This window comes from Coloeus monedula (assembly GCF_965178545.1).
Source record: "Coloeus monedula genome assembly, chromosome: 19".
Classification (NCBI taxonomy): domain Eukaryota; kingdom Metazoa; phylum Chordata; class Aves; order Passeriformes; family Corvidae; genus Coloeus; species Coloeus monedula.
The window spans coordinates 103,010-121,431 of record NC_138799.1 but is presented as its reverse complement, the minus strand read 5'-3'; the positions used below and the strand labels follow the sequence as shown (position 1 = coordinate 121,431).

The 18,422-nt window shown below is 40.6% G+C and overlaps 1 protein-coding gene across 2 annotated transcripts in view; it reads right to left on the bottom strand.

The window, feature by feature from the left end:
• The window catches only part of COX10 (cytochrome c oxidase assembly factor heme A:farnesyltransferase COX10), a 102,606-nt gene extending 85,471 nt beyond the window's left edge, over positions 1-17,135 (bottom strand). For both annotated transcript variants that reach the window (XM_082294059.1, XM_082294060.1), the window contains exons 1-4: positions 17,020-17,135; positions 15,765-15,889; positions 13,970-14,294; positions 6,464-6,588 (exon numbers count right to left, since the gene is read on the bottom strand). In XM_082294059.1, the coding sequence (XP_082150185.1) occupies positions 6,464-6,588; positions 13,970-14,294; positions 15,765-15,889; positions 17,020-17,062 (618 nt within the window). In that variant the 5' untranslated portion in view covers positions 17,063-17,135. The remainder of the gene's footprint in view (positions 1-6,463; positions 6,589-13,969; positions 14,295-15,764; positions 15,890-17,019) is intronic.
• Between the last annotated feature and the right edge of the window lie 1,287 nt (positions 17,136-18,422).

Sequence of the window (18,422 nt, the reverse complement as noted above, 5' to 3'; positions counted from 1 at the left end):
GCTGAGCCCATCCTGCTCCATATCAATGATCCCACCACGCTAACTTGATCCAACTGTTGCAATTATGAATCATCTGTTGGAACCGTAAGTTACGATCTTCAATGACCACTAATGAAGGCTGCCTAGCAGTTAAAATATCAACGCAGCATATATCAACACACTTTAGAGCACAAGATAGACTTCCAGTGTTGCACTTTTCTTATATTTATTATCCACTGTAAATTACATCCCAGGCTGCCTCTGCCACTGACAGTCCTGAAGTACAGAGTTCAACACCAGGTTTTAATAACCCCTCCTGCCAGTTGTTTGATCGCTGGTGGGAAGGCGGGGGGGGCAGATGAAAGGCCAAGCGGCTGCTGCAGGCGGATCCGTTCAGTCAAAACAAAGGGACTTCAGAGAGAGACAGAGATGCATCAGGTGTGAATCCCAAACGAGCAACCTGGAGTGTGGCCTGACCGACTGACACTCACCATTCTCAGGAAAAGGGTAAGCACCTGCCAGTGGGATCATTCCAGATGCAGGAGGGGAAAGGTGGTATCAGCTAGGCATGAATTATTTTGATCTGGAAAGCCAAAACCTTGGAAAGTCATGTTAGACTCTTTCTAAATCACTTCAATCATTCAACTATATCATTTTTAGATACATTGTAGGGAGCAAATCTTGTTGGCATTTAAAATGAGTTCTCTCATTCCAACATGACAGCACAGTTATCTGTGAGGGGAAGGAGCAAAATAAAAAAATTTTCAGAGATTTCGAAAGTGGGCAAGAAAGAACTTTGAGGAGTTTACTTGGCAAAACTCTCCTGCACTGAGTGGAGGTGGGTTGCATGATCTGACAGAGGTCAGCTCCTCCAACTTGAAGCAGAGCATATTAACAACATTAGCATCAGAATAACAAGTTCCCACTCCATGGATATTTGATAAAACACTTCTTTGGTAGGAAAAGTTTAGGCATGAAGATAACACCAAAAACACAGCTGGTTTCGGGAACAGAACTATTGCTGTTCTCTTTTTTCTTTAATTTCTTTACTGGGATTAAAGAGAAAGGGGACAGAGGGACTACCTGGATTCTGCTAGTTTTATTTTCCACTTCATCAACAACCCAGGAATCTATCACTAGCCACCAAGCCACCACTTCCTATGCATTACTTTAACCCTTGGGGTGGTGGGTTTTCTCCTATCCTTGTAACAGAGTTCTTAATTTTTTTTTTTTCTTTTTTTTTTGTGGGCAGCAGGTCAAGGGGAGGATTCTGTCCCTCTCCTCTGCTCAGGTGAGACACCACCTGCCAAGCTGCCTCCAGCTCTGGGGTCCCAGAACAGGAAAGATGTGGAGCTCCTGCTGGAGCAAGTCCAGAGAAGGCCATGGAGATGCTCCAAGGGAGCACCTCTGCTCTGGAGACAGGCTAGGAAAGGTCAGGGTGTTCACCTGGAGAAGAGAAGGCTCTTTGCAGCCTTTCAATACTTAAAAAAGACTTGTAAGATGAGGACAGACTTTTTTAGCAAGGCCTGTTGTGACAGGACAAGGGGTGATGGTGTTAAAACTCAAAAGACAATAGATTTAGATCAAATAAAAGGAAGACAATTTTTTTCAGTGAGGATAATCCAGTAAGTGGACTGACAACTAGAGGAGAGGCTGCTCTGTTTTAACTTTATTCAGCCTGGTGCAGCACCCAAATGACCTTCACAGTTCGTCTTACACCAAAGATCATATACAGGTTCCATGGGCTGGTAACTGAACTCAAACCCTGAATTTCACGCCATTATTTTAACACTAACCCATCCCTCCCACTCCTTACAGCTACACTTCTAAGGAATCACCACCGTCAAGAGAGGATGAGACTTTAAGAGCAAAACACAGCCATCAGATCAGACCCTGAAGGGACAGGGATGTTAACTCTTATTTGTTCTCTAATGCTGGTTAACATATTTACTGTATTCCTCATTTTCAGCTCTCTAACTTCAGCTAAGACATTCAGCCCAGTGTACTTCCTTGTCAAGGCACCATCAGTCAATCCCAAGCACATAATTTTATCTCTTGATTACTAAATTCAAACCACTTTAAACATCCTGCTTTCATCTTTATAATTCTCTCCCACTTTTTAACCTAGCTGCAGTTGGAGAAGAACGTACATGACACATAAAATGTGCACATGATTCCTTTAACATTTTAATGCCATGTATTGTGTTGTAAACATCTCTTCGTGTTTTATCTCCCTCACCATAAATCAGAGGTGACTATCTCAGAAGTCTCAAAAATGACATGTTTTCTCTCTAATATAAATGTAAGCCTCCACTCCTTGAAACTTGAATGAGCTTTCAAAAATCATCAAAAACCAGAGCTATGAAAAAGCAAAAGATTATCAACTAACTTAATATGATTTTCTCCCACTCCATTTCTATGACAGCCTGGAGTATGGGAAAAAAGAATTTACAAAATTAGTCTTTACTAATCAGAAAACCAGGGGTTTATTTAATTCATTTGTAACCTGTAAGGAACAGCACTAAGGTAAAATACCTTCTTGTGTATCCATACCAATACACAACACTGAAAGAGTCAGGAAAGCAGACAGTATGAAAATTATACACTAGGAGCATTTATTTCTTTGATTCAAGATTAACACACAGTGTTTACAAGGTGAAACCCAGAATATATTTCCATTTCCTTACCACAACTGCAACTAATACGACTGATCTCTTCCTATGAGATTTTCTGGAGGTTTTGGCTAGCTTAGTAATGTTACAGACACAATGTGTCTCAATCCAGTCCTTGGTAAATGCATTAAGAGATTTTTTTAAATTTTTTTTTTTATTAAAACCCACTGTAAAATAATGGTTATTTTGAAAAGACAGAATACCAATAAAGAACACTTGTCCAAAATAATTTTAAGTTACTACAATGATGGAAAAAATAAAGAATGCCATTAGAAAGAGAGGGAAAAAAAGACGAAAGGAGTTTTAGCAGGTGGGATTGAGAAGTGGTGACATGTTGTAGTACAATTCCGAAGGGCTGGAGGACATAACGTGGTGTTGGATGATGTGGAAGAGAACCAGGGAGCACTGGCTCTGGGAGCCGCTGCAATGCTGGATTAGGTGTGAGGTACAACTCTGAAGTATTGTGATAGGAAGGAGTGAGGCAGAGGCAGAAATGCTGGTGGAGGACAAGAGAAATAAAACACTATCTGTTCTCTGGCACCTTCCCGCAGGAGTTTCCTCCCTCACAGCCCACAGACCCAACACACTCCATGGGAAAACCCAAGGACCCTCTGATATTTATCCAGATCCCCAGAATTCATAACATTTTCCACCAGCCTGAGTCTGTTTCTCTAAAACTTCTCTCTGACATAAATTATCCAAAGATACTTTTCTTGACACTTTCTAAACAAATGTTTCTTGAATGACCTTGCTGTACTGCAGGCACCTCATTTCCCTTTTGTATTTTTTTGTCTGTATTTTCCAACACAACTCTTTCACTCTCAAGTCACAAAACAGTAAGTCGTAAGCTACTTAAAAATCATTACCCAATTTTACAGAACCGTCATCAAAGTATGTTCTTTCTACTTGCCTTGGAAAGCACTGCTAGAATTCAGACTTTGTGGATTGTGAAACCTTTTTCTAAACACACACCTGGATAAATATCCAGACTCTACTTCTATAAACAATGAAAAAATACAGAGTTGTCAATTTGCATCAGATTATTTTATTGCTTTGTTAAAAACAATGAAAGTGGGGCAAGAATCTCCACTTAGGCACATTTTTGTTACTTTCTGGCTCTTGCAGCCAGGAAAAAGTAAGTTTAAAGTATGATACACAACCATCTGAAAACAAGGAGAAAGTGGTAATTAGAAGATTGTTTCAGACCAACTTTGTAAAGAAATAGAACACAATGTCTTGGTGTCTGTGTATTTCTTAGCTCAGGCCTGGCTCCTGCCCCAGTACTTAAGTCAACTTAAATACTTAATTCAGCTCAATTCACTGTGGGTAAAACCATCTCAGCTCCTACCAGATTGCTAAAATCAAGTAGTTGAGAGAAGGAAAAAAAAAAGGAAAAAAACCCTCAAACCTCAGAACCTGACCAGTTACAAGTTTCTATCAATACTTTCATGAATTCTACAGATCACAGGACCAGGCTCTTCACATCCTGTCCTAAATCACAGGGAAGAATCTTACACAATCCACACTTCACCTTCCCACAACATATGTAGGGATTGTAAATTGTGCACATAGATTTATCAGGGAAATGAGGAGTGGGAAAGATGAGTTGCCCTTAAAGATGTACAGATTTATAGCAATATGGGAAGCGGAAAGACAGTTATCATATAAAAAGGTCCTTAAGGGATAGCGAGGAGCAACAGGGGAAACATGAGTCATGAGCTGCCAGAGAAGTGGATGCGTATGGGGAGCAATGGACAGAGCAAAGTAGCAATAAAGGAAGTTCCAAGTCAAATGTGCTCCTTCCCAAAGGTCGAGACAGATACCCAAGCCTAAAGTATTTATGGAAAATTAAATTCCCAGCCAATTCAGACACAGTAACACTGGGAAAAGGACACTCAACGACTGAAAGGATCCACTGATAAGCAACAGATCCCTGAACACAGCTCTTTCCTTTTGCTTCATTACCAACTCTGCTCCTTTGGTTTTTTTCAGCAGGCGTAATCTACCTTCAAGGTCTTTCTACATCGGCAAGTGGCTCAACACGAGCAAGGGTGAAAATTTAAAGTGTTCAGCTAAAATCGTGAAAGGCAGTTTGACACACTGTGAGGCTGGAGTAACTTGCAGTGAGTAAAGAGTGAATTACGAGCCCCAGCACAAAGTTACTGCACTCCTCCTAACTCCCCTTTCCTATCCCAAGTGTCCAACTCCAAATTACAGCAGAGAATTCCTGTACTCCTCAGTAATTCAAGGGTTTAAAAAGTAGCTACTTTTGGGACAAAATACAACGAGCAACACATGGAAGCTGAAGACAGAGAAAACCAGTTATTCGTGTGTGAATGTCAGCTCTCGGAAGATCTAGCAAAATCTCAAGACAAGTTGCACAGGAGTCTCTAAACAAGCAATCACTAATTCTCATAGTCCGGTTAGTATCCAAACCAAAAGTGAAGGTACGTAAAACAGTAAATATTTCAAAGGATAACCCATAAATTTAATTTTTATTATTAAAAAGGTAGTAAAGGAAAAAAGGGAGGAAAAAAGGGTGCATCTAAAATTGTATCAAAATCCAACAAAACTTCACGTCAGTTATGACAGCCTTTCTACCCAGCCTTTGTGTGAAAAATATGTACAAGATAACTAAATGTATTCTTCAGAAAAAACCAGGACTTACTCAAAATTATTTTTCAAGGCTATCCATCTGTTTCCAAGTTAGATAGGCTACCTAAACATTTCCAAGTAATTAAAAATCATGCATCATCCTTCCCATTTTGCAGAGAAAACAGAGTTAGCTGCCTGCCCCAGTTTTAAGCTCACTGAAAACAAACTCTAAACCCTGTACAAACAGTAAACAGGACTTACTTCATGCTGAGCAAAACGCGTACTGATGGGTGCAATCTCAAAAATGACATCACATGTCTACAACTGAGGTGTTACACGGTGTAGACATCAAAGGGCCCAACTCAACCAAAGTGACTCCAGGGTGCAGATCACAGGCAATCTCCACTAGTGGAGTCCCAGGACTAACAAGTGATTGCTGAAACCATGAAGTGCTGTCAAACGCGGACTGCTGCCGCTCCTTCTTTTGCCAGGCCACACTTACAACTGAAAGTGACCATGGCTACTACACTTTGCAACCCCGTTCAGCGCCACAACTGTTATTACCTGTTCACTAGTTAGGCTTTCCTTTGGGATGCAGGGAGAGCCCAAGAGCCACTATGCTTCACAGTTGAGTGTAGGAGAGCCAAGATCAGCATCAAGCTCCACAGGCATGTTGACACAAGCAGGGAAGCTCAAGTGCAGGCACCTGGAACATGTCTGGCATGGAACAACCTCCATACAATGGAGGTTCTCAGTACATTCTGCAGATGTGCAGGAGATACCATGACCCCAGCCTGGACAAAACCCCACTGAAGTCCCACTACAGATGTTTAGAGTGGCTCTGAGCCACTCTTAAGACAGATTCAACAAGGTCATACGACAACACAACCAAAGAATCCAGCCCGTAAGACTGGAGCCCCACTGCCAGTTCTTCCTATGTCATTTGCAGAGACCCAGGCTTGGGTATTACAAAGATAAACATTATTATTGGGAAGCTTAAAACTTCATCAACTCCATTGTACATAAACACACTGTGCCTAGCAACTCCACTTGAATTCTCAGGCATGTATTGCTTTTGTGGTGTCAGTTTTAGCAGCTCAGAGCTCACACAGCAGCTGAAGGCAAGGCACTCCCGGCCATCCAGTCACACTCCTGGCAGTGCTCCAGAAGCCAGGACGACACACCAGTTTGCTGTACGGATGAAGAGATGGACTGACCTGATTGATGGAGTTGGCAGCACAGGATGCCAGGCCAGTTCCAAGGGAGGCGAGCAGGAAACAGGTGAGCTCAAAAGGGACCGGGGCCATGGCAAAGCCAGCGGACGCAGTGCTGACGACCAGAGCTGCAACACAAGTGAGAGCACAGTTCAAAGCATCAACAAGAAACCATCTTTGTACATAACACTAGAGTTACGGCTTTCAAACCCCGAAAGAACTCTTGTGCAGGCTAACTTTATGCTATTTTTATGGTTCAAAGTAGCTCCAGGAACTGGGGACAGTTAAAACGAACACTACATAACGATATCAAAAATGAGAAGGAGAACTGCCAGGGATGAAATAAGAAACCCAAAAGCAGCAGCACATTAGCAGAAGACGTGAGGATACAATTGTGTCTCTGTATTCCCTACTTTATGGATTTGCTACAGGACCAAACTGCCCCACACAACACACCCCGGACAAGTATTTGTTCCAGTAACTCACATGTTATTGCAAACGCAGAAGAAAACCAGTACGAAAAAATCCCAAACTGAGATACATGCTTTATATCAAATTATAGCAGGAATTTAAGCAGTGCAGAGTCAAAAAGAGACTTGGGGCATGCAGCTACAGTAATTTCACTGCACAATCTCTGTTCCCATCACTCTTATCTGACACGCACACTTTGGGCTGAAAGTACAATCACATCATCACAGAGACCCCATGACACTTAATGGTTTCAAAATTTGAGTGGGTTCATAAAAATCCATTTCAGGTTTGTCACCCAAAATTGTAACTTTAGTACAGTACTGCAAACCACATCCTTAAAATAAGAATTACCCATGTTTCAATCCTAATATTGTAATTAGCCAAATAATAGGTCTCATAAACCTCACTTTCATCAAGAAATAGTATGTGACAAATTTCTTATACTATAAAAGTCAGCACACTTATGTAATATCTTGCTCATGACCTTGAGCCTTACAATCTGAAATTAATATTTATTAAACAGAAAGTATTTTAATTATATTCTGCATGTAGTTACACATTTCAGACCTCAGCTAGCTTAAATCAAAGCATCGAAATGTTCTTATCTTCCTGATTCATACAAAGTCTCCTTTTTGTCTGAAGTTAAATGACAAATAAGTAATCTTTGCTAACTGAAAATACGTGGATTATCTATTAAGCAGCACTTCTTGAGACAAAAAACTAAATGTCATGGCAGAGACCTGCCAGCAAGGATGCACATACAAAGTGCTCATTTCAAGAACTGCACCTGCATAAGACCCTTAGGATTTACTCCTAAAAACACAGTGGAGAAAACTTGCTGCTCATCAAAACTCCTCTCTAAGTATTAAAATCCATTGATGACTGAATAGGATTATAATAACACGCATAATATTAAAATAAGCTGTAATTATTTAGGCTCATTACGGATTCACAGGCTAATTCTACAATACAGCGGATCTGTGACAGAGCTGTGACTGAGCAGCTCTGAAACAACCACAGATTCTGCTGCCTCCCCAGACAAATGAACATGAAGGTACTGATAATTCTGAAAGACTGGATCTTATTTATTATATAAATACAACACTGTGTTAGTTTCCAAACTCTTGGATCCTCCTCAGGAATGCACAAAAAACCACGAAATGCTTTGGTACAACTGTGAGAGTTAAAAAAATGCACTGAAAATGACAGTGAACAGTGGCATTTGTATTTCCAAGAGTGATTACATTCTTTTTTTTTTTTTTTGCATAATAAATCACATGCTCGCTTCTAGACAAGAATTTAATTAAAACTTACCTTAGAGAGCACTTTACACCAATTTATTATGAGAAAACACCAACTCATTTACTGGAGAAGAAAGGTGGAATGGATTGGCAAACAGTCAGTGTAACATTACCGCTACCCTGACCCCAAAGAAATTCTAACACTGTACAGCTACAGCACTAATTAAAGTCCCCATTGATTTCTCCAGATTAATTCTAGCCACTCATTTTAACGTGACTTACCAGCATCTCATTTAAAAAGGGTGCAGTACATCCTCTCCCATATCCCATTAAAGCAGGTATTTTTCCTTGTTTGGGCAGGGTTTGTACACCAGGCATCCCCTGCTTCCCTCATCACCCAGATATCCCAATACAACACATTAGCAGTAAACAGGAAAATGCTCCCTTTGGATTGGGAAGTTTATTTTCTTTAACTGTGGAAGCAATAATTTACTCTTCAACTTCCCTTATGGAGGAAAAGTATATTTAATTGAGATCACATCAAGGGAGTGAGGTCACTGACTCTGTTTGCTTTTTAATCCCTGTTAGCTTAGTGCTTTAGGGGCCAAGTTAACTTCACCTTATTGCATAGTAGATGGAATCGATCCTTTCAAGACTTGTTGATGAGAGCTAGCATTATACATGTTCTTCAAAAAGAAGCCAATATTTAAACTTATGATCTCAGCCTAAGCCTTATTTTCAGTCTTTTAAACGTTTTTAGCTTTAACAAAAATTAACAGGGGACATTTGTCTCCCATTTCAATGTAGATGAAAAAGAAAATGCTAATTTGGATTGGTGACAAAGAGTGAATTATAATGTTTCTGGCATAAAAACACAGTCCAAAAGTTTAGTGTGTTCTTAACATTCCTTTTCCACTTCATCACAACGTGATCTGCCTTTATAAATCCTTTGTATTCATAGCATGTGAATCACTATACCATATTTTGTTTACCTACTATTAAAAAGTAGCCAAGCCAAAATAAAAGCACAGAAAGCCAAAGCAAATCAATCATGCTCTAGAACTCCCTTCCACTCCTGTACTGGTGATATATCAGTACATAAGGAAGGACAAAAACAAATATATTTGTACTTTTTTTTAAGAAACAATTTCACTGCTTTACCGCAAATATTTAATATTTATTTCTTAAAGGAAAGGACTTTGCCAAAAGCTGAAGAAATATTCCTTCCCAAGTTTTCACACTTTGGTTTCTGGAAAGCCAACTGTAGCAGCAGTATTAGTGCTACACACCTGACCAACATGCCCTTTGTAAGCTCAGGTCTGTTTGGGCACATCAAAGTTTTGATACAGATTATAACCTGCACACTAATAAAGGCCAAGCTCCCGAAGCAAACTTAAATTTGGGATTTGAAACAAGTCTGCATCAAATCATGCAAAATTCAAGTGCAATATTACAAAGAGAGCAGATAACCTCTTCTTACCATCAAACAATTTAAAAATACTTTGCTAAAAACGAACTGTAATAATGGTTTATTTTTATTTCATTATAAATACAAAATTGCCAGAAAGCTACCACTATTCAGCTTTTGTTTCTCTGAAGGGGTAATAGCTACTGGTTTAATAAACACAAAAGAAGAACCACCTTGACAAGTATATGAAATATATTTAGAACCGATAATAAATGTAGACTATTAATAATCAGAACAATAACTACCAATAAATCTTTGTCAAGGTTTCTGGCTATACTGAAGGTACAATTTAAAGAATAAATGCCATTATTCCAGAATCAAGTGGGAACATGCTGGAACTCCACTAAAGCAAATGCATTTTTTTACTACAGCAGCTGTTACCAGACTTTTAGCCTACAAACGCAACACAGGCCCCTTATTTAGTCATTGCTGCAGTTTGGTAACACTCAACAGTCATTATGCCAAACTGGATCTTCATCATCTTCATGTCACCAATACACAACAAACAAAGATGAAGCAGGATGTTCACAATCACATGTTCAATCAGTACCAAAAATCTCAGGCTTCTGATTTTCAGTTCAGCACATTTGTGCTAGAGGATCACTATTGCACAGACACAAATCCATACAGAAGCAATACATCCAATAAATTCCAGCTGCTTCCTAGTACACACAACAGAATTATTTCCTTATAACAAGACATATGAAAAAAATTTCTAGTTTAGTCTTCAAAACTTAAAATGTTCAGAAATTATCATATTTGTCCACACATGTTGATCCACTTCTCAGACAGGTGCTATGTAATCACAGATTAGGTTAATTAGGTTGGAAAAGGCCTCCAAGATCATCAAGTCCAATCTTTGACTGATCACCACCTTGTCAATCAGACCAGAGCACTGAGTGCCATGTTCAGTGTTTTCTTAAATACACAGGGTGCTGTACATCACAGAATCATAGAATCACTGAATGGTTTGGGTTGGAAGGGACTTTGAAGATCATCTACTTCCAACCCCCTGCCATGGGCAGACACACCTTCCATTATCCCAGGTTGCTCCAAGCCCCATGAAACCTGGCCTCGAACACTTCCAGGGATGGGACAGCCTGTTCCAGTTTAGCTGCTTGTCCTCACAGAAAGACCAACAAGCTACAGGAGCAACAAAGAGGAAATGCTCACAAACCCTAGAGAGATATCTAAGGGAATACTCAGCATTTTTCGTATCATGCTTTCATCAGTTTGCCCAAACTAAAAACTGAACTTTGATTTTCCTGTGGTTTTACATACAGCTCATCTGAGTTTTCATCTGTAATCTGTAAACATTACTTAAATCTAAACCTGAAGTTAATTTTAAGAAGACGAGACAACGTGAAATTCTTAGTGTGTGTGCATTATAAATCACTAGAATTTCCTCCTATTCCCATACCTTCCCTCGTCTCTCTCCTATTTTCAGTTACACATCAACTTCAGGATCAAGTTGAAAACAATGCATTTATAATTCTGAAAACCTGTCAGATGGATGCATTAGCTTTCCAAGTGCCTGGATGGTAGGATACAGCTGTTCAGAGAGCAGCCAACATAAAACACAACAGAGACAGGAATGGATGGAAATTGAACCCAAAAAGGTAGATTATGTGACATGTAATTAAAAGTTCCCTAATTGTTTTCTATGGCGAAAGAATATAAACAAAATCTATTCCTGTTTTTAAGGCAGAGCTTCTAATGGCAGAGTCACAAAAGCTGCAGTTTACATGAAGCAGGAGGGTATGGAAATAGCAAAACTCATTTCCTTTCCAAGGTGAAGTACAGTTCATACTACAAACAAAAAATCTCTTTCCATCAGCAGTGGGAAAATAATAGAGCATAAGGAAGTCCCATTTTAGCATAACACAGAGTTTGCTTTCTTGTTATTTCATACTCTAAAAAGTATAAATAAAGAGTCTGCCAAAAGAAACATACAGGATATGAGATCTATCAGAACTTCATGGGCGAAAGGAACTAAGTTGTATGACATTTGCAACTTAAAAAACTGACCTCGGAGAATTTATTCTTCTTTAAAAAAAATAAAATCAAAGAACTACAACACCATACTCTTTACAGAGTATATAATTTGTATAAATGATTACACAAGTTGGAAAAATTTTCCTTGCTCCTCATATTACACACAGTGTTATTCCTGCTCATCTCCTACACTATCCCATGACCAATAAAGACCAACAACAGAACTCCCCTCCTACAAAGTCCTCTTCATCCAACTTACTTTTTTACACTTTCCACTTCCAAAAAATCTGCACACCAAACACATGAAGATCACAACGAGAAAAGAGGTTAAGATTTTTTCTGTATCTCTCTATACCTGTTCAAGAGGTAAAGTTTACCACACTTACCTTGGATCAAGAACTCTTCCAAGAACAGCAGAGACAGAGATATGCTAAAATCACAGTCCTTTTCCCAACAGGCTTGCAAGCTGGATTAATAATTGTACAGCTGTTCAGAAATTAGCAGTTAAGCTTACATCTTAAAAGGCATTTTCATACAAAAAAAATAGTCCTGAAGGGAATGAAATTCCCTAACCTTTGCCTTCTACACCCTATTTTAAATCCAGAGTGGTGCTTGCCTAGTTAAAAGAGCCTACCAGGAACTGTTGAAGAGTTTTGCAGCAACTCCGAGACCACACAAAAAAGTATCACATGAAATTGTTTTCTCTTGAAAATGACACTCTTGTGTCTTGCTGAAGTCATTGAAACTCCGATTTCAAGGACTACCAGTAACACTGAGATGTGGTACGAGCACTGAGCATACCCATCAGGAAACATGAAAAACCATTTCAAGCGCTTTCAACAATAGTCAATTTTCTCTCTCTGGTCCCTTAATCATAGCATTGTACGTTTTCATTTCTGGATCTAGTGAAATTTTTAAATTTAGTTTTACTTCAACAGCTAGCACAGCATCCAATTTCACATAAAAGACATTTCAATAAAATCACCTCAATGAAAATGTGCCAGATCTAATTGTTCACACAGCACTTCCAAGTTACCCATGGTGAGCCCAACACAAACAAAATATTATTAAAACTGAACAGCATGGGAGAGAAAAAGGCAAAACCTATATAATGCAGAAAGAAATACAAGGTAGTAATTGAGGCTGTATGTACCACAAAGTTGCTGCAAATAATCCTGATAATTGCTGACTGTGCTATACAACCTGAGTTTGAAATTTCCAAGGCTAATATGTTAAAGTGACATAGTAAAGTATCAAAAGACATGTTTTCATCTCACCAAACTCTTTACCAGCACAAAATAAATGCCCCCAGGCTTTCTAAAAACAATGAGGAAAAAAATTTGGATGTGCAAACAAGATCAGTTGTGCCAAATCCAAAACACAAGATGTATCGTCACACTGAGCTGAAAATGTAAATGACCATTACACACTCCATGTGGTCAGTTTTCCACAGAAAAACAATGAAAACTTACATATTGGAAGACAAAAAAGCTTTTAAAAGTAAACTGAATTCAGGACATTCATTATAACAAATTTTTATGGCAAAGAAGAGTCTTGTTATCAGGAGTTCATTTGACCCACAGGAGAGCACCCAGGCAGGGACTTAGGAAATTACATTTCCGTTCTCGGACTTTATCTCATAGACAAGATGGAAGGCTTTGGTCAGATCATTAGAGGCTCCTCAGAAATAAAAGTATACATAGCACTACCTATTGGCAAAGGAATAACTTGTAGTTGTTGAGTATTACTACTAGAACAAGACAAAATGTAGTTAAGGCTGCAAGGCAATTGCTTAACAAATTGCTGATTTGAAGAGACAACTGACTGAAAAGTAAATTATATCTTCGTTTATAAAATTCAATTGGTCAGACTCAAAACATTTTCCTTTCTAATATAGGAAACTATTTGGATTAGCTTATGTTAGGACTTCTAGTGCTACTTTCACAACCAGCAGTACTGCAGTGAAAGGTATATAAATAAGACAGAACACTGCTAAACTTAAGCAAGACAACTTCAGATACTGAACACATTATTTGTAAATTCACTTCCTTATCCAGTTTCACTGTAGCTTGTGTACTAACGCTGCTTACTTCCCAAAAACTAGCTGACAACAGGATGCAAGCTCCTCTTATTGTTTTTAAACAAATTTAATGGGAAAACTATTAAATGCTTCCATAAAACAATTTTCCTAGCACATACTTGATGAAATTGATCCAACTTAGCATCAGTAAAGTGGGAATTATCACATGCAAACCTAAGCCGTACCAGTAAGATTACAAAGAATTCTGCCATCAAGCAGAATGCAGAGAAATGAGAAAAAATGACCAGTAATACCTGTAAGCTTGATTTTGGACAAGCGTGCCAAAATTCCGGGCAAATCATCCAGCCGTAGCTTCATTTCTTTCCATTGTCTATCTTCTTTGGATTTGGCTCCCACTGGTATGACTGAGTCTTCAGTTTCTGCAGCTGATTTCATTTCTCTCAACTCATTTCTGCTTGATGTCTCAGACCACGACTGATGGACAGGTGAAACTGGGCTAATTTTGCATACAACCTTTTTTTCCTGATCCAATTGCTGAAGCTCGTGAAAGGGAGACACAACTGAATCGGACATGGGTTTGGCTCGTTGGCTGAGGTCTTTGTTGTACTGTGTTACATACTACATACAATGAGAAATGTTAAAACAAATAGTTAAAGATATTTCTGTCCATTTCACTTTATTAGCACCAACAATATTATTGCTATTTTATTCTTGTTAGGAGAACTACTTCTATAACACAACTGAGTGAGTCTGAATTTCAGACACTTATTTCACACACAGAAAGGCATCTGAAGTTGGCCTAGATACTACAAAAGCAGCTTTACAACTCACAACTGAATCAATAATGTTTACTTAAGCTTAGAGAATCCCATTTGAGTAAGTTTACTTCCTCCCCCATAGCTACAACAGCAAACTCTTTGTTCATATGCAAAACCACCAGGTAATACAACTTGGCTTACAACTAATCAAGTCGCAGAATAATAAAGGTTGGAACGACCTCCAAGATCATTGAGTCCAACCTTTGACCAAACAAAATTCATCTTTAAACAGAGAAATATACAAATGCCCACACAACTTCAGTTTCCAAATGTAAGTACTAAAGTTGTGCATCTTTAAGAAATGAAAAAACTAAAAACATGCCACAAAATACAATCTATCACCTATGATATAATCATCTCCCATATTAGTCTATTATTATTTATGCCAAACTTTTTGTTAATTAATTAGACAACAAATTTCAAAGGAACATATATTGAACAACAAATTAGGAGACAGTTGTTTGCTCTCGTTTAGAGCTCTCAGAATAAACACAGAATAAGAGCATTTAGATTCTCCTTCATATTTTCTTCCCCAAAATATTCTATATATTTCAAGTACCAGAGGCATAAAAAGACAGAACTTTCAACCAATCCTGATTTCAAGTAATCAGTAATAATTACAATAAGGATGGGTGGTCTGCAACTCTGAATGAGTGATGTGGATACAGATCAAATCAGCCATACAATTTTAAGAAAATTACTACCATCCACTTACGTGTGATACAACTGGTCAAAGAAGAAGATGCAATTTCAAGGGTTTGAATGATAATTACAGCTCTTTTAATACCTCAAACTAACAGTACACTGTAAATGTAACCCATTAATTTAACGAGCTCAGGAATTTTGACTCAAACTGATTAACTCAGAACACACCACCTCCACGAGTGAGTTCCATCTACCACTTCTATGACAGCTTGCCAAGATGTGCCTTTATTAGCATTTTTATAAATCATGATTTTAAAATAATTTTATATCATGTTTTTCAACAGGAGATGAGTGCCCTATTTCAAGGCACTTGAAATAATTTTTAATGTCAAGCAGAGGAGACTTTGCAGCACAAGGTGCTGTCCTTGCTACAAAAGGTTTCCTCCAGCCTCAGACGTTTTAGAATACCAAGTGCTTTAACCCTGATTGCGTGAAAAACGGAGACGCTTAGAATTGCCTTGAGTTTGGCTGCTAAGAAAAATCTTACTTTTATCAACTAATCTCCATTTTGATTTATCACATGGGATGAACAAGAAACATGGGATAAATACACTCCTTGACTTACCATTCGTTTGAGAAAGTTAAAGTACTGAAAGGTAATCAACCTGTCGTTGGCTATATGGTAAAGGTGCACAAACCGGTATGGAATCTGCCGTACGCCAGTGTTCCTCAGACGCCAAACAAATAATCCTGTGTAACGGAAAACAAGAAAAAAGATAACAGCAGATTCCAGTTTCTTCTCTGCCACTGAGTTTGCTTCTAATTAAGACTACAGTGTCTCTTGTCAGCTATGAAACAGGACACCCCAACAAATGGGAACCAGGGTCAGGTGAGGGAAAATGTTTGCTGCTCCAGGTGAAAGACCTGACAGCGCAGAATCCTGGGATCATTAAAGATGGAAAATATCTTCAAGATCAAGTCTGAATATTAACCCAGCACTTCCAGGTCCACCACTGAACCATGTCCCTAAGTACCACATCCACATGTTTTTTTGAACCCTTCCAGGGATGGTGATTCCGTCACTGCCCTGGGCAGCTTGTACCAGTGCCTGACCACCCCTTCAGTGAAGAAAATGTCCCTAATATCCAATCTAAACCTCCCCTGACACAGCTTGTGGCCATTTCCTCTAGTCCTGCCCTTTGTTCCCTGCGAGCAGAGCCCGACCCCCCACCTGGCTGCACTCTCCTGTCAGGGAACTGTGGAGAGTGGGAAGTTCCCCTGAACCCCCTTTTCTTCAGGCTGAGGCCCCTCAGCTCCCTCTGGTGTTCCAGACCCTTCTCCAGCTCCGTTCCCTTCCCTGGACACATTCCAACCCCTCCTTTTCTTTTTTTATCCCGAGGGGCCCAAAAACTGAACCGTAGACATGTCCTAATAATTTTGGGTGTTTCTTTCAAATTCCTGAGCTCCATAAGACGTATTTTCACAGAATATCCTGAGCTGGAAGAGACCCACAAGGATCATCAAGTCCAGTTCCTGGCCCTTCACAGGACACCCCAATAATCCCACCCTGAACTTGAGAGCTGCTTGAGCTCAGGCAGCCGTGGTGATGAAGTATCGTAGAATAGTACTGTCCCACTACTATATACACTGTCAACAAGACTATCTTGTCAAAGCAGCATTGAGAGGAAGCAGCTGCCATAGGACACCACCAAAGTCAAACACGTGGAGGACACAGCGCAGTGTGGCACACGGGGACGCCCCGCACACGAGGACACGCACACACATGGCCGTGCAGGCTCCGGGGATCGCTCCACAGAGCAGCCCCGGGCCGCCCCGGCCCTGCCCGCACACCTGCCCTCCCGCCCCCGGCTCCGCGGTACCTGCGAGCGCCCGGGGCGGGCGGCAGCGGCGGGCGGCACTCATGGCCGCGGCTGCTGCGCCGCTCTCCCCTCACCGCCTGGGCGCCGCCATCTTCCCGTCGCGACCTCCAAACGCTTTCCGGGTCGGCGCTACCGTGGAGGCGGAGCGGCCATGCCGGGGCTGTCCCGACGCGAGGGGCGGTCGTGTGGAGACCGTACCGGAGGTCTGTCAGCGCTGCGCTCCTCTGAGGAGTGGCTGTGCCCCGAGCTAATGAGTGTTTTATACCGAAGTTTGAAATTCCCCAGGCTAATATATAAAAGCGGCGTGGTAAGTGTCAAAAGGCATGTTTTTCACCTCTCTACCAGTACAAAATAAACGACCTAAAATAACAGAATCACAGAATCGTTTGTGTTGGAAGGGACCTCTGGACATCACCCGGTCCAACCCGCCCTGCCAAGGCAGGGATCACCCAGAGCTGGTGACACAGGAACACATCCAGGTGGGTTTGGAATGTTTCCAGAGAGGAAGACCACGCCCTCCCTGGGCAGCTGTTCCAGTGCTCTGGCCACCCTCCATGGAAAGAAGTTGAGGTGGAATTTCATGTGTTTCAGCTGATGGCTATTGCTCCTTGTCCTGTCACTGGGCACCACTGAGAAGAGTCTGGCGCCGTCCTCTTGGCACCCTTGGAGATATTTATATGCATTAATGAGATCCCCTCTCAGTCTTCCCCAAACTAAACAGGCTCAGCTCCCCCAGTCTCTCCTCATATGGAGATGCTCCAGACCCCTCATCATTTCAGTGGCCTCCACTGGACCCTCTCCCATAGCTTGTCTGTCTTCTACTGAGGAGTCCAGAACTGGACACAGCACTCCAGATAATGAGGAAGAAAATTTGTACGTACAAACAAGATCAGTTGTGCAAGTTCAAAACATGAGATGACTCATCAACACTGAGATGAAAATATAAATGACCATTATACACTCTATGTGGTCAGCACAGCTTTTCCACAGAGAAGCAAACAAACAAAAATTTTCTAAAACTAAACTGAATTAAGGACTTCTATTATAAAAAGTTGTTATGGCAAAGAACAACAGTTCTTGCAGGGAGATTGTTCCTGCAGAACAAGTGCCAGAGCAGTTTCCCACACAGCAAACCAATCAGTGACCCCGAGGGAAGAACCGGGGTGTCATTTTTGGGGTACAGGAACAGGGGACAGCATTCAGGTGAGAGCTGGGGCCAGATGGGGGACCTTGGTCACCCTTCCCATGAGGAAGTGCCCAGAGCCTGCCTGTAGCATCCTCATGGCCTCTGCCAGGCACTGGGGCTGTTCCCTCTGCTGCATCCCTGGGCTCAGGAAACAGCTGTGGCCAGGATGTGATACCTGACACAGCAAGAAGGTGACCAGGAGTGCATGGGGACATCG